The sequence below is a fragment of the Mesocricetus auratus genome, unplaced genomic scaffold (assembly GCF_017639785.1).
Source record: "Mesocricetus auratus isolate SY011 unplaced genomic scaffold, BCM_Maur_2.0 Super-Scaffold_6730, whole genome shotgun sequence".
In the NCBI taxonomy this organism is placed as follows: Eukaryota; Metazoa; Chordata; class Mammalia; order Rodentia; family Cricetidae; genus Mesocricetus; species Mesocricetus auratus.
Genome location: NW_024429184.1, coordinates 17221867 through 17249276, shown reverse-complemented (window position 1 = coordinate 17249276; position 27410 = coordinate 17221867). Strand labels below are relative to the sequence as shown.

Genomic DNA, 27410 nt, shown 5'->3' with positions numbered 1-27410 from the left:
TGTGCATGCTAGGGAACTTTAGAAAGATCCACAAGAGTCAGGTGGAAGGATATAGACCCTTCACCTGCAGTGTACCTCTATATTCAGCTGAGCCCTTTTTACCATGTGTTCTCCTTTATCCCGTAGATGATGGAGTTTCTTCAGTTGATGAGCAAATTTAAGGAAATGGGCTTTGAACTGAAAGACATTAAGGAAGTTTTGCTATTACACAACAATGACCAGGACAATGCATTGGAAGACCTCATGGCCCGGGCTGGAGCCAGCTGAGACTAGGCCCCGTCATGGCCCTGCCACAGCAACACCATCCCCCAGGAGGCCCTGCACAGCTCACTTGTGGGGAAGAAGGGACGTGCTTCCAGATTTTCTTTGGGGTTAGGAGGTCAGGCATGGAGATGACATTTGCTAGTCTCTGTGAGCCCTGGCCCATGCTGGGGGGAAGGTAGGAAGATTTGAGCGTACAAATGCCATACTGGTTCCTTCAATATTAAACGTAGCTGTATTTTGAGAAGTGTCCTTCCCACATTGGCCTTTCAGAAAGAGTATTTGGATCTTTCTGGGGTCTCTTATTTCCTCAGCCAAAACCTGACCTGGCTCCCAAGAGGACCGGGAAGAGGAGGAGGAGGAGGGGCAGACTGCTGCTGTTTGGGGGCTAGATGCTTTTCTCTCTGCCATACCACAGGCAGACTGAACTCTAACCTGAGTCTGGTTCTTCCTGGCCCACCTTCCCCAGCAGCCCTTAGTGTTACACTGGTTCTGGATGTCTCTGCGGTACAAAGATGCACTTTTCCTCATGGGGCAAAGTCTTCTGCTAGGCAGTTCCCATGTGTCCCTGTCCAGACTGTTTGTTTTGGCTTAGGCCATAATCCTCTACTGTGCAGGGCAGTGGAGTCCCTGCACTGAGGCTGGTGTCAATTTGAGGAATCATTGGCTCCTTCTCAGCACACTGAATCAGTGAGCAAACAGGCCACGACTAGTCACTCAGCACTAACCCCAGTTTTTGAACAGCCTCCGCCAGCCCTGCTTTAGGATGACACAATGAGTAACACCTAGGCATAGAAACCACTCTGGTTTGTTTGTATTATGTTCTACACCATTAAAGATCTAAATACAAAGGATATAATACAGTCTTGAATCTAAAACAATTTGCTAACTATTTTGATTCTTCAGAGAACTACTAATAAAAACCTAAAAGGCGCCATTGTGCTTCTTCAACTTCTTCATTTTGGAAAACAGCTTGACTCAGGACGGCGGCAGGTGCCAGCCATTTCCGGCCTGCATTTCAGTGCAGTCTTCCCACTGGAGGCCTGTGGGACCCGAAAGCTGGCCACACTGTCTTCTCTGGTTTTTTGGTTTACAAATACAGACCAAACAAAGATCTAAACCTTTAAGCCTGATCTAGTGCAGTCTCTGGACCAAGGGCATATGCTTTCTTGCCAAAGTAGAGAGGAGCAGACTAGGCTTCAAGGTATTCTTTAAAAAATGAAAAGTTGGTTGGGTGGTGATGGCACACGTCTTTAATCCCAGCACTTGGGAGACAGAGGCAGGTGGATCTCTGTGAGTTCAAGCCAGCCTGGTCTAGCAAGGTCCAGGACAGCCAGGGCTACACAGAGAAACACTCTCTCGAAAAACAAAAGCAAACAAATCTGGGGTTGCTAGGTCCTGGGTTTGGTCCTCAGCTCCTGGGGGAGGGGAGGATTCCTTTTGCCTGTATATGCCACCATGAATACAGCCACAGGCAAGGCTAAAGTGCTTTTCAGTTCTCAGTGGCATTGGTGCAGCTGACAGAATACCTAAAGCTTCTAGTTCTTACCTTTAGTAGAATCCCATGGAGTTCTTGGTCTGTGGTTTTTAGTGGCCATCTGAGGTTCTGTACAGGCCTAAGCTAGGAACAGGCTGCCCTCTGGTGGCTAGTTCAAGCACTGCCTGTGGCCCACTGTAGAGCCTTTTAATACAGCCCATGTTGGCTTCAAGGTCCTCATTCTGCCTCAGCCTCCCAAATGCTGGATTACAAGTGAGCAATGCCATACCTGGTTTATCTTGGTCTTTTAGACATAACTCTTAAAACCTTAGAAAGTTCTTAAATTCATATGATAATGGCTCCTGGGTCCACACTGTAACACATGAAACCTAGGTTAACTCAGGGAGCCCTCTAAAACTAATGGACTCTTGGAGGCTCCTGAGGTGCTTTCTGTCACTAAAAGGTGATACAGGAGATGGGAAGATGGTTCAATCAGTAAATGCACCTATGCAGAAAGCCTGGGCCAGCTGGATGTCATGGTTTACATGCATACCTTTAATCCCAGCACTTGGGAGGCAGAGGCAGGCGGATCTCTATAAGCTGGTCTATACAGAGCTCTGAGACAGGATGACCCATGGGACTTGTCTAATTAGTCTAGCCAAATCAGCCACTGAAACAGCAGAGAATGTGGGTAACACCTGCCCTACACACAGTATACAGCAAGAATTCATTTGAAGAGTACAGTGTGTTTGTTCCTGTATCTGAAGGTTCAGACTATTGACTACACACTCTACCAAGACACCAAAGGCTGGCTTTTGAGTGTGGCTGGCACAGGTGTCCTGGAAATTCAGTCTAGGCAATGGACTCATCTGAGATCCTCCATCATAATTATTCAGAGGGACAGGGAGTGAGGAGTCATAGACAGGAGCTAGGTTTTGCCACAAAAAATGAGGCCTAGTAGGTACTGTCCATAGGTCTGTTGTCTTAACAAAAATGAGAAAAATGTGCTGCCAACAGCCCCTACCCTAATCTCAAAGCTGGGTTCCAGGGAAAGGAGCCGCAAGCATAAAGCCTAACTCCCAACCCAGTTGCTCTTAAGGCATCGAGCTATTCAGTTTATATTTTCCAAAACTAAATCTCCACTTTGGTGGGAAGGCGCTCACTCAACTGCCTGCCTGGCACCAATGCTGTAGTCTTTGAAGGAGAAAGGCAATACGGCTGTTGACTGAGCATGTCGTCCCTAATCTCTGACCCCTAGGTTACCACTGAACACCCCGATTTCATCCTCAAACTTAGGAACATCTACCGTTATTAGACCAAATATATTCCTACAGACATGGTCAACAAAGCAAACTCTGAGCCCCAAAGAGAAGGAGACATGAAGGTCTTTGGCCTGGTCCTTTCTTATAGGGGGTCCTATAGTTGGAAATGAGGTAAGATGAGGTCTGTCCCTGAGTAGTGTGGCCATCCAAGGCCATGTGTGATGTGTGGCTAGAGGCAGGACAGAGAGTGGTTGTCCGCAGGAACCCAGGGTAAGTCTTCCTCTAAGACAGCACGGTTGGTTCTCTTGGGAGCTGCAGCGGGCCTGTGGCAGGTGAGACACAGCTGCAGCTGGCTTCTCAGACTCTGTATGCACCTGGACTTCAGGGCCAGGACTTTGTCCAGCTGGGTCACGAAATCCTCAAAATCCTGACAACAAACAAGAAAGTGGAGGTGTTTCTCTTAATGACCATCTCTTCTAGATTGTTTTTGTGTAAAGTTTTTTTAAAGTTTGTTTGAATGTTTTGTCTCTATACCATGTATGTACTTGGTACTACCCATGGATTTAGAAGATGTCAGATCTCCTGAGACTGGGGTTCTGGATGGTTGGATCACCCCGAGGGTACTAGGAACCAAATCTGGGTTCTCTACAAGAGCAATGAGTGTTCTTAATTGCTGAGCCTTCTCTCTAGACCCCTAGTCCATCTTCCCAGGAGAAAACCTTTGAAGTTTCTATGGCTTTTGTTGGGAACGCCTTCATAAGTAGAGGCTATACTCTGCAAAGGGGCGCTTATAAACAATGCTTGGGGTCTACAGGTTGTAAGCAGCAAAATGGCCACTGCTACAGTAATCACAGGGAGGCCTAGACAAGCTTTCAGGAAAGCAGAATGGCTAAGGACAGAGGCTGGAAACCAGTTAGCTTGGTCCCGAGCAGTGTAGCACCCACCTCTCCCAGGCCCCAACTGTCAGTGCACAACAGCAGAACTTGATGTCATAAATACCACACGTGACCATCAGACCACAAGCTAGCTGTCAATAGCCCATGTGGCTATTCTACTTACACTGGAATCCATCTGGTTCATTAAGGTCTCCTCCCTGAAGTCCAGCTCTGCCATTTCATCCAGCTGTTCCTGGTGTGCACAGATGACCGCCTGCCTAGGAACATAGGGAAGAAACTGACCCTTCTGGCTTCCCACTCAGGGACAGCCTTTGGAAACTGAGCATCATTTTCATACAAGGCCCTGCCTCTGCCCAGGGTGGTAAGGTCAGCTGGCCGCTCCTTGCTTTCTCCTCTGTTCTGTTCATAACTAGTCAAGGGGCTAGGGAGGACGCGGCAGGAACAGCATTTGCTCACTGAAGAGGCAAGCAAACTGGGAAGGGCACTAGAAGGGCTTAAGCCTTAAAAACAAAGTCCAACTTACTTCGCCTGCTCCAGCGTGAGTGGACAGAGTGTCCCTGAGGCCTTGGGAGAACAGCTGGGGACCACAGGAGTGTCTAAAGAGATTGGCCTGTGCTTGAGCCACAAGATGTCCTCGTCTGAGGGCTTGACGGCGTCTGTGGAGGAAACACCCTCCTGCCAGCTGAACCCTGCAGGATGCCCTCTCTCCTGGGCCCAGGGACTGCCAGCCTCACGACTACTTCCTGTACATGAGGCGAGCAAAGGTGAGGAGTAGGGCACCCCAGCGTGCATGTTGGAGAAGAGCTTCCTTGGGAATGACAAGGAGCGCCCCGGTTCAGTCTCGTCAGCACTGTCATCGTCCGCATCACCACCCACATGATTGTGGGGCAGGAGTGCAGGCCTTCTGCTCTGGCAGGCCCCCCTAGTAGACGGGTTGTCGGGTGAATGCTGATGGATAGGTGACGGGGACAGAGCTGGAAGATCACTACTAGGCCGATTGTCAGGGGGAGATGAGGACAGCCATAGGTGTGCAGTTGCTGAAGACACTGGCAAGGCAGCCTCTTGAGTGCAAGATAATACTGTATGTCCCACCCCAGGCCCTCCTATGATCTCAGCCATGAGACCATGTCCAGCTCCATCCTGGGCAACCTGCTCCAAGGAAGAAGGGTCCTCCTGATTGGGGGTCTCCAGGAGGGACATAGTGAGAGGAGCCATGAGTCCAGAGGCATTTGCAGAACACGCATGGAAGTGCTCTTCAGAGTCTTCTTGGAAAGGAGCACTACTGCTCACTGTTCCTGGTGCCTGTGTCATTTTGTCTTTACTGACTTCTCTGTCTCTTAGGTCTGGGGATCCAGAAACTGCAATGTGGGATAGTGGGAAAGACAGCCCATTTTCTGGGGATGGCAAGCTGCTCTCAGCCTGCCCAGGAACCTCACTGCTGAAGGCCTCCAGTCTGATGTCAAAGGCTTGAGCTCCACCCATTTCTTGGTGATGTCCAAAATCTACCTGTGAGGAGGAAGGGTTCTGGGCCAGGTTGTCCTTAGGAGAAGGCCCTGAGGAGGCAGAGTCTTCCTCTTTGGGGCTGTGGCTTTGACTGAATGCTCCTTTTCTGTGGTTTATGATAGGCTCCTTGGAACACACCCAGCTGTCAGCTGGCCCTCTCTCATCACCATCCGTCTCAGAGCTGAAGCGCAAACACTGCTGCCTTTCTGCCACCTGCTCCTCAGGGTTGTGCTCCCTGTTCTGATGCAGGAAGAATGAGCTTCCGCTCTTCTCCAAGGTGGTCTTCTGCATGTGTGAGAAAGAATCCTCACTGAAATCACTGTCGTCCTGGTCCTCAGCCTGGACTCCATCATGGCTCTCAGGACTAGAGTGTAGGGGAGAAACAGTCTCATTCGGGAGCTGACTTTCTGAGGGCCTGTGCTGACACAAAAGCCTTTGCAGTGGTTGGTATTTTAGCTTCTGCTTGAGGAGTGGTGGTTGCTGGAATTGCTGGTGGTAAATCCTCAAATGTTCCTCCCTTTCCTTCTGCTGGGGAAGACAGTTTGTCCAGGCTTCGAGGGCAAGCCTGGCAGGTGTGCCCACCTTGCTGTCCTGACTGGCTTCTAAATGGTGGCTGTTGCCAGGGAGCCGAGCTCGTGACAGCAGCTGCTTCTGCACGGGCTGTACGGGCTGCACCTTCTTCCCTCTGGCAGGCATCCTGACACACAGTAGGCCTTCTCTTGGGCCCGAGGCCCGGCTCTCCCATCCAATAGAAGTCTTGCTGACAATGTGACTTTTCTCAGAGCACAATGGTGCTGACTCTTCTGCTCCCTTTTTGATCAAATGGTCAGACCTCATGGTTCCTTTCCAAGGGCTAGTCTTTGTGTCCCACTCCGGGGCAGGACTCCCTCGGGAGCTACCCCTTTTACTGGGGGTTTTAGGTCCAGAGGCAAAGGGGATATTGGCAGCATGGCTGGCCAAAGGGTGGACTTTAAGTCTTGTGGGGCCTGAGGCCACGGCAAGTGACTGCTGAAGTCCTAGTCTAACTTTTTTGGGGGAGCACTTGTCCCCCGGCAGGGCAACAGGGGAGCTCTGAACTCGTTTTGGAGAAGAGTTTGCAGACGTCCGTCGACTGGTGGCTGAAGCACAGCACTTAACACCTTTCTTTAGCTCCTTCACCCTGTAAACAACATTTCATGTTAACTGTATTCTTCTGTATATGTGATTCCTTTCCTACCGTCTTCAGGGAATTAAAACAACAAACAAGGGAAGTATGGCAAGGACTGTAAGTTCTTTCTCACTCTGGGAGAGTGTTACGGAATATTTAACTAAGCAAAGATGTGGCACGTTTGTTTATGCTGTGGAATATTTAAGTATGTGAAGGTGTGTGACATTTGTCTATGTTACATTTGTTTAGTGATGTAAAGAGGTGCTACATTCCTTTCACCTTGCCTGCCTAAGCCACCTCATTGGTTTAATAAAACGCTGAATGGCCAACATCTAGGCAGGAGAGGGACAGGCAGGGCTGGCAGGCAGAGAGTAAGCAGGAGGAGAAATCTAGGTTCAAGAGAGAAGAGAATGAGAGACAAAGAGAGGGACATGCCCAGGGCCAGAAGCCTGGCAGCTGTCAGCTGTCAGCCAGCCAACCACCTAGCCATGGAGACATCAGGAAAGTAATATATATATAGAAAGAAGGAGGAAAGGAAGGAAGGAAGGAAGGAAGGAAGGAAGGAAGGAAGGAAGGAAGGAAGGAAAAGGCAGGCAGGCAGGAAGACAGGAAGGTAAAAAGCCCTGAGGTAAAACACAGATGAAGAGAAAGTTAAGTCATAAAAGACAGCAAGAAACGGGTCTAAACTAAGGCTGAGCATTCATAACTAATAATTAGTCTCCGTGTCATGATTCGGGAGCCGATTGATGTTGGCCCAAAGAAACAGCCTGGTGCAGGAGAGAGAAAAGGGAAGGCACACCCTCCCTTACATGTGTGCCCACTGTACTTGAGCTAAGAGAGCAGTGCCTGATACACTCACACAACAGGATATGAGTGGAAGTCTGAAATCACCACAGCCCCACGTGAGGGACAAGCTAGGAATCACAATCATGCGATATTCATGTAGTGCCTGCCATGGATCTTGAATATAGGCCAACTCTACTCTTCACCCACAGTCCCACAGATTTCTGTTGTCTTGCAAACACCCTGCCAGGCTTCTCTGGGAAGATGAATTCTCTGGGCAGTTCAGAAAGCAAAACCTCCAAAAAGCAGCAGACCGTGTTTGTTCCACTGAGGGAAAGATGACGCATTCCCAGCATCTCCTAACTTAGCACCACTGACATTATTATTTTAGAGGCTCTGTGTATTGGAGATATTTAGTAACATCTGTGTTTTTTACTCACTAGATGCCAGTAGCAACTTTCCTCAGTCATGACAATCAAAAGTGTTCTTACTTCTGGGGCTGGAGAGATGGCTCAGAGGTTAAGAGCACTTGCTGTTTTGGTAGAGGATCTACCAGGTTTGGTTCCCAGAACCCACATGGTGGCTCACAACCCTCTGTAACTACAGTTTCAGGAGATCTGACTACTTCTGCTGGCACCAGGCATACATGTGTGCACAAACACACATACAGACAGACAAAACACTTACATACATAATGTAAAACATTTTTATAACATGTTCTTACTTCTGTAAGAGACTAATTGTAAGTAGAGATGGGAGGGATGTTGGCAGACACCAAAGTCTTTTCAGAGAGAAGCCTAGCCAGACAGCTTTAAGACCAGCAAGATGGTTCAGTGGTAAAGACACTTGCTGCCACGTCTGACCATCTGAGTTTGACCCCTGAGACCCATATGGTAGAGAGCACTGACTATCAGAAGTCTACCTCTGACTTCCACACATCCTCACCCCCACGCCTCCTGCAATTTTTCTTACAAGAGGTGGTACCTCTGCCACCAACTTTTAACAAGTTCTTGGGAAGTTCCTCCTCCTCTTTGTGCCTTTATCTTTTTTGTTTGTTTGTTTGTTTGTTTTTCAGGACCGGGTTTCTTTGTGTGGCTTTGTAGACCAGGCTGGCCTCGAACTTACAGAGATCCGCCTGCTTCTGCCTCCCAAGTGCTGGGATTAAAGGCGTGCACCACTACAGTCTGGCTTGGCATTGATTTTGAACAGGGACATGTGCCATCTTTCCCTTGCCACACACACAAATGTAGGGCTCACTGGTCATATTTTTCAAAATGCTAGTACAGTATCTCCAAGAAGAGGACTGTGGAGTTGAATGCCAGATCACTATGTCTGAGAGCAGGTGCACAAACACATGTGACCTACACACACAATCTGACATCTTTTTTTCCTTTTTCTTTTTTTGGTTTTTCGAGACAGTTTCACTGTGTACCCCTGGCTGTCCTGGCCTCGAACTCACAGAGATCTATCTACCTGCCTCTGCCTCCCAAGTGCTAGGATTAAAGGCTTGTGCCATCACGTCTGACACAACCTGATATTCTGTAGCCAACTTACCGGTCAGCATAGCGCAAGGTATTCAGTGTGTGCTCTGTGGCTATGTGGCTTGGTGAGATGTTGGCGATCATGCAAGTTTTAGCATTGCCAATGAAAGAGTCCTTCAGGACCTGTCAAACCAAGAGGCAGGCCAATGAACAAAGGGAATATTGATTATGTATGTGTGAAGATGCTGGCCATAGCTTGCTCTATTCACAAAAGAAGAAATACATTATTAGACTGGAGAGATGGCTCAGTAGTTAAGAGTGCTTGTTGCTCTTGCAGAGGGTCTGGGTTTGATTCCCAGCAACCACCTGGTGGCTCACAATCATCTATAACTTCAGTTCCAGGGATTCTGAGGCCTTCTTCTGGTCTTCGTAGACACATGTGCACATAGCCTTACAAGGAGGCAAGACATACACATGAGTAAGAATAATTCTAACACAAGGAGTAAGAAATAACTAATCAATAAACAAAGCTAAAGGTACTTACCAGTATTCAGAGAAACACAAGCAACTAGAAAAAACAATATTTATGGTGCTGAGGAGATGGCTCAGTGGGTGAGGGCAAGTATGAGGACCTGAATTCAAATTCCCGCATGTAGAAAGCCCCTGTAATCCAGTGTTGCTGAGAAGAGATGGAGGGTGACGGAGCTGGCCGGCTACCAGTCTAGCTCCAGGTTCAAAGACAGATCCTGCCGGGCGATGGTGGCACAAGCCTTTAATCCCAGCACTCGGGAGGCAGAGGCAGCCGGATCTCTGTGAGTTCGGGACCAGCCTGGTCTACAAAGAGAGAGTTCCAGGACAGCCCCCAAAACAATACAGAGAAACCCTGCCTCGAGGAGAGGGAGGGAGGGAGGGAGGGAGGGAGGGAGGGAGGGAGGGAGGGAGGGAGGGAGGGAGGGAGGTCCTATCCCACAGGAAAAGGTGGAAAGAAAGAAGAAAGTGACAGAGCAGAGCAGGACACCTGAGGTCTTCCGGTACAGGGGTGAAGATATGTACAACTAACTCATGCTCATATACAACCCCACACACAAATAAATATAAAGGAAAAATCATTTTAAAAGAAAAGCCACCATTTTTGTACATAGGATTAAGAAAGTCTGAAGAAAATCTGGGCAGGTTAAGGTCCAGAAGTGGGAACTTCCCTACACTACTGCAATAGTTAACTTTAGTCAGTTGTCAACTCGATTAGACTTTATCGTCTACTATTTTTTTTCCCTAAGTGGAGATAAAGTCTCACTGTGTGGCCCTGGCATGCCTGAAACTCACTACCAGGCTGGTCTCAAATTCACAGAAATCTGTCTGCCGCTGCCTCCTGAGTGCTGGGGTTGAAGGTGAGTGACCATGCTTGACGCTATATTATACGTGTTGTTGAGATTTTTCCGTTTTAAAAGTAGAAGCATGTTTTCTAGGGATGAAAACTTATTTAAAAACAGAAAGTTCAATGTCAGAGTGAGGAGTGAACAGAAACTTCACTGGGGTTGGAAAGATGGCTCGGTGGTTAAGAGGGATTCAGACTCTTCCAAGGGACCCAGGTTCAGTTCCCAGCACCTACACTAAGTGGTTCACAATCATCTTAACTGCGGCTCCAGGGGATCAGACACCTTCTTCTAGACTCTGCAGGCACCTGAACTCACTCCACTACATTCCCCCCCCACACACACATATACACACAGTTGAAAAGAGAGAAGTTACATTCAGTGCAGAGAGCACTTATTCTGACTATGGTGGAGCTGCTGTGGGCTCTCACTCAAGGACTTCCTCCTGGCTCCCAAGACCTAATCTATTTTTCCCTGTGTACAGGATCTAATGTTGGAAGGAGCTCAAGACAATGTAACAACTTCTACATCTCTTTCTTCCTAGGCAAATCCCTCATTAGGCTGCTCCTCTGCAGCTCATATAGATCTGACATATCTAATGGTGCCTTCAGTCATTTCCATCACAATAGAAAGAAAAAGGTCCCTATACTTGTATTACTCAGAATAAACATGGCCTGTATTCCTAAATGCTCAGAAGACTGAGGCAGGAGGAACCCCAGTTCAAGACTCAGAAACTCTACTAAGTCGTATGTATGTATGTATGTATGTATGTATGTATGTATGTATGTATGTAGTGTATGTATGTGTTTTCCCTGGTACTGAGGATTAAAACTAGGATCTGGTGGTACCACTGAGCTACAGCCCAGACTAGTCCCCACTGTGCTGTTGCTCAGGGGTAGACAGTTGGGATCTCATTATGTTGCCTAGGGATCTCCAGTGTACGGGCTCAAGCAATCTTTCTGTCTCAGCTTGTTGCTGGGAACATGGATACACACCACAATATCCAGTATTTAATGCTTTGAGATACAGTCTTCTGTGTATCCAGGCTGGTCTTAAACTCCTGGGCTCAAGTGATCCCCCTGCCTCAGCATCCTGAGTAGCTGGACTTCAGGAAGATGCCACCACCCCTGCAGTAAGGTAGGTCCTTTACACTGGGAAAACATGGAAAGGTGGCATCCTGGTTAGCTCTGTCAAACTGATACAGTCATCTGAAAAGGGAGAAGGGAGTCTTTTTGGTTTTCTTTGTTAGGTTGGTTGGTTGGTTAGTTTTTTTGAGATAGGGTTTCTCTGTGTAGTCCTGGAACTTGCTCTGTAGACCAGGCTGGTCTTGAACTCACAGAGATCCACCTGCCTCTACCTCCCGAGTGCTGGGATTAAAGGCCTGTGCCACCACTGCCCGGTAGAGGGGAGACTTAATTAAGGGATTTCTCAGATCAGATCTGCCTGTGGGTGACTGTCTTGTTAAATGAGGTAAGAGGCCCCAGGTACATGCACTGCACCATCCAGGGCAGGTGGTCCTGGGCTGTATGAGGAGGCTTACCTGAGGAGCATGGGCCTGGGAGCAAGCCAGTAAGTGACAGTGCTCCATGGTTTCTGCTTCACATCCCTGCAATGACTCTCCTCAGCGGTGAACTATGAACTGGACAGAGTATTTTATCACAGAACAGAATGAGACTACAGCAGGTGGTATCAAGAAGAACATGGATGCCCTCTTAGGACTGTAGCTGCCCTGGTGCTGCAGATATCTCTGCTGAGTACACTGAGAGCTCCTGAAAGGAAATTCTTTCTCCCCCGTATGTTTAGCATCATGTCTTACTAGTAGTGGATGCTTGACTAAATTAACAAAGTAATGGAGGAAGGAACAATGAATGAACCAGAACAAACTCAAGGCTCTTGGTTAGCGTTACCTGAGTCAATTTGCTCTGCCTGAAAGGCGTATGGGTGTGTTCCTGGTCCAGTGCTCGAATACATTCTTTCAGCTGTAAAGTGGGAGAATAAACAGCATTTCAATATGACAAAAAAAGTAAGCAAAGTCAGCTGCTACATCCCTAAGAAGCTCCTTTCTCTTTTAAAGTTTGTCTTTACATATTTATGGGTGTTTTGCCTACACATATGTCAGTGCACCATGTGTGTGTCTAGAGACCACACTGGCAAGAAAAAGGCACCAGATCCCCTGGGACTGGAGTTATAAATGGTTGTGAGGCACCATGTGAGTGCTGGGAACTGAACACTAATCCTCTGGAAGATTAGCCAGTGCTCTTAACTTCTGAGCCATCTCTCCAGGCCAGGAAGCTTACTTTTCTTAAATAAAGCACAGCCAGGAGTTAAGAGTGCTGACTGATTGATAGGCAGTGGTGGTGCACTTTAATCCCAGCACTCTGCAGGCAGATCTCTGTGAGTTCGAGGCCAGCCTGGTGTACCAGTTCAGAACAGCCAGGGCTCTTACACAGAGAAGCCCTGTCCTGAAAACCTAGAGTGCTGGCTGCTATTCCAGAGGACAGGGTTTGGTTCTAGTACCCAACCTGGGCAGCTCACAACCACTTATTAACTTAAGTCAGGCCTCTTCAGACATGCAAACATGTGTGACACACATCACACATACACATAAGTAAAACATTAAAACAAATGTCAAGACCCTGTAAAAGAAACAGGCAAACTACACTCAGGAAATTTTCCTAAGAGAAAGTCAAATGCCCTGCTTTTTCCTGTTCAACAAGTAAAACCAAGCAAGATTGGAAAAACACCATCCTGTGCTGTCTTGCTAAGGATCCTAAACTTAGAGGCTGTGATCCTAGATTAGCCCTGAGTTCACAGTGAGACTGATGAACCCAGGAACCCAGCCTCAAGTCCCGAGTCCAAGCTCATGCAGTGGTTAAGCCTGGCTCACCTGTTTTTTGCCTCTTCACAACTACTAACGAGCTCAAGTAGAGAACAAGCCTAAGCTTCTCTCCTCTCCCCCTCATACATGTACACGTATGGATCCAAGTGCAGATTTAGATATGAACTGATTGGGGTAGGAGAAATTGGAGCAGCAGAGACAGAACGGTACTGTCCTGTTTTTTGTTAACTTGACACAAGCTACATTCCAGCTGCTAGAGCTATCTGGGAAGTGGAATGTCAACTGAGCTGCTGTCTTGGGCCCCTGATGATGGACTGTAACCTGTAAGCTAAAACATCCACCTTCCCAACTTGCTTTTGGTGATGGCGTTTCTATCACAGCAGTAGAGACCTAAGTGCTGAGAGACTACTGCGCACGACCATCTCCTTTATTTTTCTTTCAAACTATTACTGTTAGTGCTGTGAGCACACACATGCTTGTACACAGGATGGAGCACATGTGAAGGTCAGAGAACAGCTTCGTGGTGTTGGTCCTTTTCTTCCACCTTTACATGGGTTCCATGGAGTAAGCACATGTTGTGGGGCTTTTATGGCAGGCGTGGGCCATCTCATTTTAAAGAGGAGGGACCGCAGTAAGGAAATACTATCTGTTCCTGGTTGAACTACAGTTTATGATGTCAGAATCACACATTTTGCTCAAAGGCCATGGGCACTTGACCATTTCATTCAGCCCACCTGCACCTGCACCTAATCTGTAAGCGAGGGTGAGAGTAATTGACAAACTTGCCATGCAGAGTCGAGAAAACCAAACTAACTGGCATAAGAAACACTAAAGGTACACTCATGGCTGGTGGAACAAACGATAATTATATTTTATTTAACCTATGATATTCAAAGTATTACTTTTGGATATAGTAACTATGGGAACATATTGCTGAGATATTTAATATGTTGTTTTGATAACAAATTTCAAAATCCTGTGTGTATTTTACTTTGGAGACATCTTAAGTAAGACTAGCTATGGGGGGGGGGGATTGGAGAGACGGCTCAGTTGTTAAGTGCACTGGAATGTTATTATAGGTGTACACAACCATACTCAGCAATATCCTTCTTTATTAAATATCAATCCAGTACCTACCATTTTTAGCACTGGAAATTTTCCAGAAGGGCATATAGTGTATGCTTCTTTTGATAACAATGAAGCAATGACCTAGGTTTGATTTCCAGTACCCATATGGTGGCTCACAACTGTCTGTAACTTCAGTCTAGGGGATCTGATGCCTTCTTCTGGCCTCTGCCTACACCAGGCACACATTACACAGACATATATGTAGGCAAAACACTGATACAGGAAAAATAAATAGATTAAAAAACAACCTAGCAAAACTGAACAGTAAGTATACAGATCTTAACTACTTTTAGGAAGTCTAGAGAACAGACTAGCACATTAAACATCAACATGGAATATAGTTATCCATGTCTAGAACGTGGGAAAACATACAGGCAAGTGATTACCCACTCCACCCCACCCCGCCCCCACCCTAAAAAATTATGCTGATATAGAAAAACAAGGCAGACTCCGGAAAGTGTCTTCATCTTCCTAAGCCAACTGTGAAAGACAGTTATGGGGTAATCTGAGATTTTTAAATACTTAACAAGAGAATGAGAAAGTCTATTGTGGCTACATTAGGATACACTAAAGAATAAAGGGCTCCTTTCTTTTAGATATATAGATTATTTATAAGACGGCTTGAAAGTAGGGTTTCCTTTGATCTAAGCAGGAGTTGGTGAGATGGCTCACTAGGCAAGCCCTCTTGCCACACAAGCATGCCCACCTGAATTTGGCCCCTGGAACCCTTGGTGGAAGGAGAAAACCAACTCCCAAAAGTTGTCCTCTGACCTCCAGACACCTGATATGTGTGTGCCCGTACACACACAGCAGTAATAAAATAAAGTAATCCGGCTATGGGAAGGGTGGGGCTGCTTAGGTTCTTTTTGTTGCTGTTGTTGGTTTTTTTGAGACAGGGATTCTCTGTATAACCCTGGCTGTCTTGGAACTTGGTTTGTAGACCAGTCTGGCCTCGAACTCACAGAAATTTGCCTGCCTCTAGTTTCTTAAGCTTTTATATTTATTTTGTGTGTGCCTGTATGTGGTGGCATGTGTGTCATGGTGCACATTGTGAAGGTCAGAAGATTGCTTGTAGGAGTTGCTATCTTTCCACCACGTGGGTCCCAGAGATCGGACCCCAGGTGTTAGGCTAGGCAGCAAGAATCTTTACCAGTGTTGCCACATTCCTGGCCCTGGTTAAGTTTTTCAACTGTTGAAACTGAGTGACAAGTATCTGAAAGATATATCACTTTCTATGTTTGTATCCTTGAAGTACATTTTAAATTTTAGGGAGCAAGAAAAAGCTCTCTTAGCCATTTAGCAACCGCAGAGCATTGCTCTGTCTAATTGGTAGGGACTGAGGAAGAGAGGCGAGAGAGAAGAGTAGCCCGGCGCTGGGCAGAGCCTGCCTGCACCTGCAGTCCAGCTCAGGACTCCCACTGCCAGGAGACAGCAAGCATAGTGGTCTCCTGATTTTACCCTGACTCAACAACTGGCTTCATGTTAGGGCAAAATCTCCCAAAAATAAATAAATAAATAATAAATAAATAAATAAATAAAATCATTTTTAGATTCCGAACAACTCACAGCCAGAAGACTCTGGTTTATTTCCGCGCCTTCCATCTTTGTCTGTCTGTCCGAGTCCCTGGCATCTGCTGCTCTCTCACTGCCTGCCAGATCAATGAAAGAGATCCTAGAAAAAAAAAAAGACACAGCAAGAACGAATTCTTTGGGGCTTTGGTTTATTTTCATAATAGCAACATTTTGTGACCTCAGGAAGAAAAGGAGCATGGCTCACGCTCAGGAAATAAAGGACATTATTGTTAGTCTTCCAAAAACATCACAAGATCCTGATGTGTCAGCTGGAGCCAGCACTGCTCGCTTAGACATGCCTATTGGCTCTACTCGGCTGTGAGGAAGTATGACTGAAATTAATAAAGCATTTCCCCACAAGGCTAAGTGACCATAATGCAAATCAGTTAGGTGACTACTTAGATAATTAAATAGAAACTTTTATTGGCTATTTTCTAACAAGAAAGGATGAAAAAGAAGAGAAGGACTCATTACTCAGAGGTGAGACAGGCTCATCCATCAGCATGGCAGAGTTTGCTAAGACAGCACCAGAAAAGCAATGAATGTATCAATTGTCTTACATCTTCTTTCAAGAAGAATGGATCCCCACCCCCATTTATGGCCTGCAAGCTCTCCGAGATGCAGTACTTGCTGCTTCTCTGCTGATACTGTGTTTCACTTTAGAAGTAATCAATGTCCCTTTTAATAACTTCGGGTTGACCAACAATAGGTCATTACTTCATGGTTAATCAACTGATGGCACTTTATACAATGATTTATTTCAGGGCTAACAACGCTTCCTCTATAACCCTGCAACAACAAAGATCCATGGTGGCTGGGAGTCTCATATAGAACATTTTTATTTCAAAGTTACATATGGAAAGGCAAACAATGCAATTCTGCACATAGTTCCAGCTCACCTGCCAAATGTCCTCTTGGCCGAATCTTTGATCTGAATTTGGATGATAGCGTGGGATCGGGAGGAATCTGCATTGACGCCAGTGGCCCCCGTGCTGCGCTCCTTGCTGCCCTTTAAGATCACCTGGAAATAAAATGCACAGGATGACTTCCTCTGGGAGGAAACAAAGCCCTCTGGCTCCAGAAAGTTGGCTAAGTAAGCAGCAGAGACCAGGCATCTAATGTTATTAGCATACTGCAGTTTCTGATGTCCAGGTGGAAGTCTGCCCAGACACTAAATCACACAGAGTAAGTACCCACAGCAGTGAGAACAACGTGGAATACTAATCTTGTGGGAAATATTCAATGGCTCCAGAGCTAATCTACTTCTTAATCTTACACACTCTTTTTAATATCTTTGATGGATCTAGCCTAACTAAGATCCCCAGGGCAAAACTTGGCTCAGAGTAAGGTCTCATAGCATTCATCTATCTTAGTAACTGGAGCAGAGGACAGACGTGCACATCACAGAATGACTGACCACATCCACCTGCTCTGCCAGAATGCAGGCATGAAGGAGGCCAAACCTGATATTCATGAACAGGGAAGTGAGTTATTTCATGTGCCTGTAACTTCCCTTGACTCCAGTACTCCCTTACCTCTGCCTGGGAGTCAAAACTAACTGGGATTTTTTTCGGCCCAAAGGAGGGGAGGAGGGAAGGAGAAGTCTCAGGCCTCCAGTGCCTAAGCAATGAAAATATACTCACACATAAACTTATTACCCTGATCTTTAAAATTGTGGCACAGTACTGAGCATGGCACCCGTGATCTGAGAAGCAGTGGTACTGTGTACAGTCTCTACCTTCCATACACAACTGAGATCCACCAAGGGTGCATCTTCCTGTGTGGAGCAGGTATCACAAGTCTTGAGAATAAAAACTTGTGACTATATGAAGCAGCTGTTGGGCTATGAGTCTGCTGCTCTTGAAGAGAATTGAGCTTGGTTCCCAGCTTCCACACAAGGGGTGGGAACTTGTACTCCTCTGTAACTGTAGTTCAAGGTATCTGATACTTTCTCGCTTCTGTGGGAACCTGCAACCACATGTCATACATTCACACAAATACACACATAAACACAAATGAAAATAAATCTTTTTTAATGTTATTTTTATTTTGTGTGCATTGGTGTTTTGCATGCATGTATGTCTGTGTGAGGGTGCCAGATCCTCTGGAAGTGGAATTACAAGACAGTTGTGAGCTGCCGTGTAGTTGCTGGAAATTGAACCTGGGTCTTCTGGAAGAGCAGTCAGTGCCCTTAACCGATCAGCCATCTCTCCAGCCCCAAAAATAAATCTTTAAAACAAAACAATTGGAATGATTTAAGTCAATCAATCAATTAACTAATTAATTAAAAACAAACAAAATCTTGAGGGGCTGGAGAGACGGCTCAGCAGAAAAGCACTTGTTCCTCCTGCATAGGATCCAGTCTCAGTTCCCATCACATAGATGCATGCAGGTAAAACAGGTTTTTTCCTGTTTTTAAAGATTCATTTGTTATGTATACAGTGTTCTGTCTGCATGTTGGTCTGCAGGCCATATGAGGGCACCAGATCTCATTACAGATGGTTGTGAGCCACCATGTGGTTGCTGGGAATTGAACTAAGGTCCTCTGGAAGAGCAGCCAGTGCTCTTAACCTCTGAGTCATCTCTCTAGCTCCCCTAACCAAAGTTTTTGTTGTTGTTTGTTTTAAAGAATATAAAAAAAATTTGAATCCATAGATGGGCAACATATCAAGGCAGTTCTTCATAAAGGCAGAATAGTCCTGGTGTCTGCACTAATGAATTGAGGTAGTCAGAGACCTGGAAGGATAAATTTCTGAAAGAAAGGAGAAGTCTGTTTGAAAAATGAAGCTGCCAGTTGTACAGGCAGTATCAGGTAGCCATGCTAGAGTGAGCCTGAGGGTTAACTGAGGGTAAAACTTGAAGATGACACTTCAACAAACACATGGGTGACACCTGAGTGGCACCAACAATAACATCCAAGAGAGTAGGTGTAACATTTAAGTAAGCAAGGGCTGTGCTTTCAAGTCAGTAAATGTTTATGAGAGTAACTGTGTCATGTATGCATAATTCATAATAACTTTCCACCTGGATCTCTGATGTCTTCCTGATTGTAGCTCTGTAGACTAGGGGGATCAATGACAATAAAACAGGAACAAGTTAACAGACAAAATCTTCATGCTTTTTAAAGGAACAATATTTTAGGATAAGACAATGCCACATACTTTTCCAAGAGAGGCTCATGTGACACAGACTGCCCTTTAAGTACAGTTGTGGCACTGGTGGTGTAGCTCAGTTGACAGAGTGCTTGCTAAGCATGTGTGTGGCCCTGGGTTTGATCCGCAGCACCACAGGGAGGAAACAGCACAGCTGTGGCTCCAAGGAAAGAAAAGAGATTTCCCTAAGGGGTTTGTTCCTTTCCCATTTAAGATCCTAAAGACTAGAGTCACCCCAAACTCCTCAGGGAATGTCTGGGGGAAAGTAGGGCAAGAAGATGACAGAGAATACACATGTGAGAGAAACACCTTCCTTCCAACTCCATAGCAGAGGGCATTCTGGACAGCTTGTTCTGTGCCTGCCTCTGTAATCAGTAGAAAGGGGCCTTTACGTGATCTGCTACAACAGTCTCACAGATGTTATCTCCCTTCAGATTTCAGATCCCAAGACACAGGAATGTGATTAGCACACAAATATGCTCAACCCTCAGAGAAAGCAAAATCTACCTATTTATCTTGAGAAAAACAAACTCAGAAACTAGGGTTTTACTAATTATACCTCACCATTCCACACAGTATTTAAGATCTATTTTTATTTTTAATTCTGCTTATCTGTGTCTGCAGGTGTCCAGGGAGGCGAGAGGTGTTGGATCTACCATAAACACAAACTAGAGTTACGAGTGGTTGTGAGTTGTCTAACAGGTGCTTCTACAAGAGCAATAAGTGTTCTTAACTGTTGAACATCTCTCCAGCCCCAATACAACCAAGTCTCCCCTTCAACTGCCCTCTCCTCCTTGTCTCATTATATAGCTCAGATTGGCCTGGTTTATGATCCTCCTATCTCAGCTTTCCAAGTGTTAGGATTATAGGCATGTACCACCATTACCAACAATTTTTTTTTAAAGATTTATTTATTTACTATGCTCTGCCTGCATGTTTGCCTGCACGCCAGAAGAGGGCACCAGATCTCATTATATGTGAGCCACCATGTAGTTGCTGGAAATTGCACTCAGGACCTCTGGAAGAACAGCCAGTGCTCTTAACCTCTGAGCCATGTCTCCAGTCTACCAGCAATTCTTAATACTTTGTTTTGAAAAAGCAGTAACAAAATTGCCCAAACACCCTATTTGTGGTTAAAAACAGCCTGTAAATGCTTGATTTTAAGCAAACAACCCAGAAGATACTGCTATAAGTGTATTAACTCAGTGAATATTTGTTTTTACTTTCTTAAGAAAAACAGATCCCTTGGCTGGAGAGATGGCTCAGAGGTTAAGAGCACTGACTGCTCTTCCAGAGGTCCTGAGTTCAATTCCCAGCAACCACATGGTGGCTCACAACCATCTACAATTCAATCTGGTGCATGCCCTCTTCTGGCATATAGACAAACTGTATCTGTAATAAATAAATAAATCTTAAAAAAAAAAAAAAAGAAAAACAGATCCCTAATAATCCTCTATAGATAGTGAAGTATGGTTAAAATGGTGTTGCTTCAGAGTTGAAATATCTGGGCTGGAAGCTGGCTTTTCAGGCCTTGGCTCTCTGATGACCAACTTCCAATTTTAGCTCCAGTTTGCTCATCTGGAAGATAAGCTTAAATCACACGATATTTGGGGGGCATCTAGCCAAATATTTGTTAGTCAAGTGTTCAGTAAACATTTGCAGTGCACGCCTTTAATCCCAGCACTCGGGAGGCAGAGGCAGGCGGATCTCTGTGAGTTCGAGGCTGGGCTGGGCTGATAGCCTCCAAAACAATATAGAGAAACCCTGTCTCGTAAAACCAAAAAAAAAAAAAAAAGCATAATAAAAGTAGGGTGTGGTGGTTTACACATTTAAACCCAGTGCTTGGCAGGGAGAGGCAGGCTCACATCTGTGAGTTCAAGACAAGCCTGGTCTACATAGTGAGCTAGCTCTAGGACAGCCAAGACTACATAGACACCTTGTCTCAAACAAACAAGCAAACAAACAAAGAGCTAGATATGGTGGCTCATACCTGTAATCATTTTACTTGAGGAGACCTGAGGATCATAATTATGTTCACGGTCATCCTTGGAAGGCAGTTTGAACTATATAAGACCTTATTTTAAAAAAAGTTGGAGCCCATTCCTATGCTCAGTCTAGACACAGGGGGGAGGACCTTGGTCAGGCCTCATCCAACAGACTTCTTTGATTCCCATGGGAGGCCATACTCTGAGGAGAAGATTGGGGGTGGGGTGAGGGAGAACTGGAATTGATATATAAAATTAAAAAATAAAATAAGTAAAAAGCTACTTTTTAAGCAAAGAAAAGGGCCATGACTGACGTAACGTAAAGCTGGGGTGAGCCAGGGTAGCCCAGAGCTTGGTGGCAGAGTGCTTGTTAGTGTACAGCTCTGTGTTTGATCCCCAGCATCTGCTCCTCCAAGAAATCCAGGCTTGAGCATCATTAAAAGAAGGTTCACTAGAAACAAATTTGTACATAAATCAATAAATAACCTCTGAACAAGAAAAAAGCAACAACCAATTAACAGTGGATATCGGAGAGACTGTTTCTGTGTGCTAAGGATAGTCAAAGGGCACTTACTTTCTAACGCTTTATATATTTTTGTAATATTTAGATTTAACAGTGAGCAAATATTATATTTGTTATAACAAATGGATACCTTTTAATAAAGTAACACTTCAAAAATTCTTTGGAAGGATACACAAAAACTAATAAAATTAGTTGCCTTGGGAACAGGGAAGGAATGGGTATTTTCCAATTCTCTGATTTTGAGAGCGTGTGAAAGTATTGCTTGTTAAAATTTTATTTAAAATAAGAACACTTGCCTCTAGCAGCTTTCTCCTCAGCCCACTGCCACAGAAATTATAACTGCAGCCTCTGAAACTGGCCCAAGAGCATCTCTGCCATGCATTAGTTTCTGCCACATGCCATCTCCCGCTCTAGGACACTGGAGAAATAAGTTAACTTCAAAAGGTGGCTCACATTTCACAAAAGTGAGTGGCATCAATGTTCTCCGTCTCTATCTGAGCCATCACACTTGCTAGAAAGCAAAATGAAGCCCCCTGCGCTGAGGCTGCTGTGGGGGTGAGCAGGAGGATGACTCACCTGGAGGAGGAGCTCCACACTGTCCACTTGGAGCTCTCGAAGGCCGGCTATCTGCACCACATGCTTGCTATCTTCTCTTGCGAAAAGCCTGCAGATGAGAAAGACTGTGGTGTGTCTCGCTTCCCCACACCGTCTATGAATTTCCCATTACACAGTCTTGCCATTTGGATGGGATGGACATGCTTCCCCTCCCCAGCCCTACTTTCAGACTTCCATGATGGTCCTTCCTTATTGTTAACAAATCAGTATCTTGATTAAAATCAAAAGGATGAGCATAAACCCATATATATTTCAAACCCTGGATGACACAGTCCTGGCTAGCAACCAATGCAATGGTGGATGCAGGATCTTTGCTGTCTAATCAACTACAGCTCTGGTCTCCACTTAATAGCTGCTTTCCTCTTCTCTTGAAGAGAAAACATACAGTCCTGGGAGCAGCAGCAGATATTCTCTATCTACAAAAAACTAGGCAATATTCTCCTTTAAAAAGTTGTGTGTGGTGGTGGTGGTGGCACACGCCTTTAATCCCAGCACTTGGGAGGCTGAGGCAGGCGGATCTCTGTGAGTTCGAGACCAGCCTGGTCTACAAGAACTAGGGGCTGTTACCTTTAGTAAGATACCGATGAAGGCTAAAAGTAAAATTCTATTTGTAGCAGGAAGAGGTATTGAGAGAGAATGAATTTAAAAAGTGGGGGATGCAGGTGTGTGTGTGATGAGGCAGACATGTATCTGTGAGTTCAAGGCCAGCTTGGTCTACGAAGCTTGTTCCAGGCCAGCCAGGGATACACAGTGAGACCCTGTCTGAAAAACAAAACCAAACAAACAAAAAATATTTTTTCTCAGTGTAAGCTTCATTGCAAGTATCCAAACTTCACAGTATAAGAGAAAACCTGTCTTGTCAATGCCCGGAATCTCTCAGTAACCAGCTACTGAAATGCTCACGCTTCTGAAATAAAAGAAACCAGTCCTCTTCATTTCACTCCTGAACACACCACCTAGACTTGGCATCTAAGCTGTTCACCCCAAGAAGAGTCATAGGCCTAAAATGCTCTGCTACATTTTAAAGTCCAGGAATCAAGAATTATAATCTGGGGTTGAAGAGATGGTTCAGTGGCTTCTCGGTATAACAGCTCTAGCTGTCCTGGAACTCACTTTGGAGACCAGGCTGACCTCAAACTCACAGAGATCTGATAACTTCTGCTTGCCAAGTGCTAGGATTAGAGGCATGAAGCACCACCACATCTGGCTAATGAAAGACTTAAAGCTTTCAATCAGGAGTTAGTACATTCACATCCTTTGTTTACTATTGAAGACTACAAACATACAGGGTGGTAATTGATATACGTCATTAAAGAGTTATATTCTGAAACAGCTGGATATTGTCTTTTCATAAGAACACATGCATGCGCACACACATACACGATTACATGTACAGTGACTTTTACTAAAAAGAAGTAGGCATTATGACTACAGAGAGCTTTGGGGGTATAGGAGATGAGGCAAAGTTTCACTGTGTAGGCCAGGCTTTGAAACTGTGATACTCTTCTTTTTTTTATGAGACAGGGTTTCTCTGTATTGTTTTGGAGGCTGTCGGTCCTGCCTGGCCTCGAACTCACAGAGATCTGCCTGCCTCTGCCTCCCAAGTGCTGGGATTAAAGGCGTGAGCCACCACCACCCGACGAAACTGTGATTCTCTTATCTCTGCCTGCTGAGTGCTGGCATTACAAGGTCAGTGCTACCATGCCTGGGTAAAGTTTTTCTCTCCCTCCCTCCCTCCCTCCCTCCCTCCCTCCCTCTCTTTTCCCCCTGAGAATTGAATTCAGGGCCCTACACAGATTAAGTGTTATACCACACAACTACATCCTCAACTTGCAAAGGGTTTTTTATGAGGATGCCTGAGGTTAACAGCAAAGCCACAATTGAGCTACATGGAGACTTAAACACCACTACAAAGATGGTGAATGAGAAAACTAACTCTTGCCCAAAGTATTCACTGAGTAGCACTACCTTCATTTGACATCTATACTTCAGAGATGAACCCTGAACACTGACACACCAGCATAGATATTTGTTGGAATGGTCAACAGTGCGATGACCTGTCTACACACACCGCTGGCTTCTTCAGTTATGCCACCCAATACCCTAGTGCCCTCCCTGCTGGAGCCTTTCCCTACTCAACAGGAACTGTCCCACACATGAGCCTGAATGTCACACTGGCCACCTCCACAGCGGCTTGCACACCTTTGCTGTGGTGCTGGTCAAGCTTTCCTAGCTTTCCACCCACTCCTCCCCATATGTACCAGGGTTAGTTTACTCTGCTATGTCAATCCTTCTTCACCTTCTGACCTCCCTCTCATCTGTCTATGCTCCAGCTAAAAGCTACCTTCACAACCTTGTTGCCTGCTTCAGTTTAAGTCTCATGGTTATTCTTGAAACATATATAATAGATAAACTGATACACTTCTAGATTACTTTTAGGCTGTAAGAACAATAAGCTGAAGCCTGATAACAGTTAAAAGTTGGAGGTGGGACAGCTCCTGCCACCAAGCTTGAGAAGCACGAATTACATCCCTTACTTAGGTCAGTGGTTCTCAACCTTGGATCGCAACCTTTTGGTGGGGAGGACTGAATTACCCTTTCAGAGGGGTCACCTAAGATCATCAGAAAACACTAATGTTAATATTGCAATTCATAACAATAGCAAAATTATAGTTATGAAGTAGCAACAAAACTAGTTTTATGGCTGGGCTCACGACAACATGACAGACTGTATTGAAGGGTGGAAGCATCAGGAAGGTTGAGAACCACTGCCTTAGATGCACACAGTAGAGAGAGAAATGACTCCTACAGATTATTCTTTCACCTCCACAACCCATCATGCACATGTCCATCTACACACACACACACACACACACACACACACACACACACACGGCACATGTACATCTACACACACATGGCACATGTACATCTACATACATACACACACACACACACACACACACACGGCACATGTACATCTACACACACACACACACACACGGCACATGTACATGTACATACACACATGCCCACAAAATAAAGAAATTAAAATGTAATTTAAGACTCAGGCTAATTCCCAGCACTCACAAGGTAGCTAACTGTCTGTAACTGCAGTTCCAGGGATTCTGATACCCTCTTTTGGCCTCCACAAGCACAAAACATGCATGTAGTACAAAGACATATAGGCAGGCTAAATACACATACATAAAATAAAAATAAATCTAAAAATTGAATATGAAGAAAAAAATTTTTTTGCCAATTTCGGGAAAACTGTCATTAAGTTTATGCTAACATTATTTAAAGGGAAAATATTTAAATACATGCTGATTTCCTGACTTTCTAAATTAAAATCTTTTTCACAGGAAAAAAAGGGAGGAGTCTTGGTAGATGCTAAGTTTTTTCTTCTAAACAACATTAATGGGAACTGAAGATGTAGTCCAATGGCAGAATGCCTGCAAACATGTGTACAGAGCTAGAGATTCAATCCCCAGCACCGAAGACCTTCATGGATGGCTAATTTACATTTTTCTCTAGCTGAGTTAACATTTTAAAAAATGTTATGTATAGTGGCAAAATCTTTAATTCCATCACTTGGGGTGCTGAGTCAGGATGACCACACAAGTTCAAGGTTGCCCACACAAAACAGCAAGGTTTTTTTTTGTTTGTTTGTTTTGTTTTCGAGACAGGGTTTCTCTGTATTGTTTTGGAGGCTGGCCTTGAACTCAAAGAGATCCGCCTGCCTCTGCCTCCCGAGTGCTGGGATGAAAGGCGTGTGCCACCAATACCTGGCAAAATAGCAAGGTTTTTTTTTTGGTTTTTTTCGAGACAGGGTTTCTCTGTGGCTTTGGAGGCTGTCCTGGAACTCCCTTGGTAGTCCAGGCTGGTCTCGTACTTTCAGAGATCCGCCTGCCTCTGCCTCCCGAGTGCTGGGATTAAAGGCGTGCACCACCAACGCCCGGCTAAAATAGCAAGTTTTATACCAGACAGGACTACACAGTCAGACAGTCTCAAAGCAGAAAAAGGAAGGAAGGGGAAGAAAGAACATCCCATGCAGGAAACTGTCATCTCACTAAAGTCATGTGAGCAGAGGATTCTGTGGATGTGCATGGAGAACAGCGCCCACTCTTATCTAGTACCGTTTTCTTCCATTCAGGAGGTCATAAAGCTGTCCACAGTAGACTTCATAGAAGCTGATCCACACACAGAGGCCCCTTCTTGACACTTTCAGCCGCCTGAAGATGTCTTTGGCAGCCAGAGCATACAACCCTGGGTTTTCATGAGTTCCTATCATGGTGTAGGTTTTCCCAGCGCCTGTTTGTCCATAGGCAAAGCAAGTGGCATTGCCTCTGGGGAAGAATAATTAGAATTACTTATAAATACCTAAGTGATAATTTACATAGAGATGTTTAGTAACAAGTCAGGAAGAAATCATTGAAGAAATCTAGCATAAAATTCCTTAAGAAGAACTTTGTATTATGAAAACACAAAAAGTAAAAAATCTTCAAACTAAGATGTGTTTTCTTAAAGGAATTATTTTACAGAACTTATAATACTATTTAAGACAACTATTGAATATAAGGAAATAAGGACTTTGAACACAACTTGAGCTAGAGATATAGCTCAATTTGTAGAATGCTTGCCTTACATGTAGAGACCATGAGTTTGATTCCAGCACTGACACACACACACACACGCACACGCACACGCACGCACAGCAACAAACACCAAGTTTCTGTTTTACATAAGATGCTCAGATCCCAAGGATTTCGTCTCTTCTTTCCTTTGCTTTTGCATTCTGTTGCATTGCTGCTGTTGTTTTATGACAGCTACCACTGTAATCCAGGCTGGCTAGAGCTCCTGGAGCTCACTGTGTAGACCAGGCTGACCTTGAATTTGTGTCTATTTTTCCTCTTTAGCTTCCCAAGTGCTTAGAGATTCCAAGGTTAAAGCTAATTATAACCCCTTACCTATTTTATTCTGAAGATACTGACAAAATTAAACTTTTGAGAGCTTATACTTTCCTAGGAAACAGAGAAACAGTATCTCTAATGTAAAAGGAAAATGTTACAAATTTCTCAATATTTGGTAAATCTAAGTGGCAACATAAATTTATATTTAATTCAAAATAACTAGAAAAGCACCCACATATTAGTAAATGAACACAGTTTATAGGGAACAGAAAACTAAAAGAAAGAAGGAATCAATCTCTCACCCATTGAAAATATGCTGAATGAGCGGGTGAGCAGTCTTCAGGTATACATCTCGATTGGTGCAAGTCTCACCAAAGACTTCATCAAAATAAAACACATGCTGAAAAATAAACTTGATTTTTATAGAAACACATTTGTTTTTTCACCACCACTATTCTATTAACACATGGGAAACGAGAAGCACATTTCAAAGCAATAGT

The 27410-nt window shown here is 44.9% G+C and overlaps 2 protein-coding genes across 7 annotated transcripts in view; one reads left to right on the top strand and one right to left on the bottom strand.

Annotated features, from left to right (window-relative positions):
• The window catches only part of Ubap1 (ubiquitin associated protein 1), a 36215-nt gene extending 35020 nt beyond the window's left edge, over positions 1–1195 (top strand). For both annotated transcript variants that reach the window (XM_013119696.3, XM_005078849.4), the window contains exon 7: positions 127–1195. In XM_013119696.3, coding sequence (XP_012975150.1) covers positions 127–267 — 141 coding nt within the window. In that variant the 3' untranslated portion in view covers positions 268–1195. The remainder of the gene's footprint in view (positions 1–126) is intronic.
• The window catches only part of Kif24 (kinesin family member 24), a 53039-nt gene continuing 26682 nt past the window's right edge, over positions 1054–27410 (bottom strand). For all 5 annotated transcript variants that reach the window (XM_013119549.3, XM_021232265.2, XM_021232266.2 and 2 more), the window contains 10 exons: positions 27213–27310; positions 26137–26346; positions 21959–22046; positions 16622–16743; positions 15717–15822; positions 12091–12162; positions 8884–8993; positions 4420–6558; positions 4060–4153; positions 1054–3427 (listed from right to left, as the gene is read on the bottom strand). In XM_013119549.3, the coding sequence (XP_012975003.1) occupies positions 3230–3427; positions 4060–4153; positions 4420–6558; positions 8884–8993; positions 12091–12162; positions 15717–15822; positions 16622–16743; positions 21959–22046; positions 26137–26346; positions 27213–27310 (3237 nt within the window). In that variant the 3' untranslated portion in view covers positions 1054–3229. The remainder of the gene's footprint in view (positions 3428–4059; positions 4154–4419; positions 6559–8883; positions 8994–12090; positions 12163–15716; positions 15823–16621; positions 16744–21958; positions 22047–26136; positions 26347–27212; positions 27311–27410) is intronic.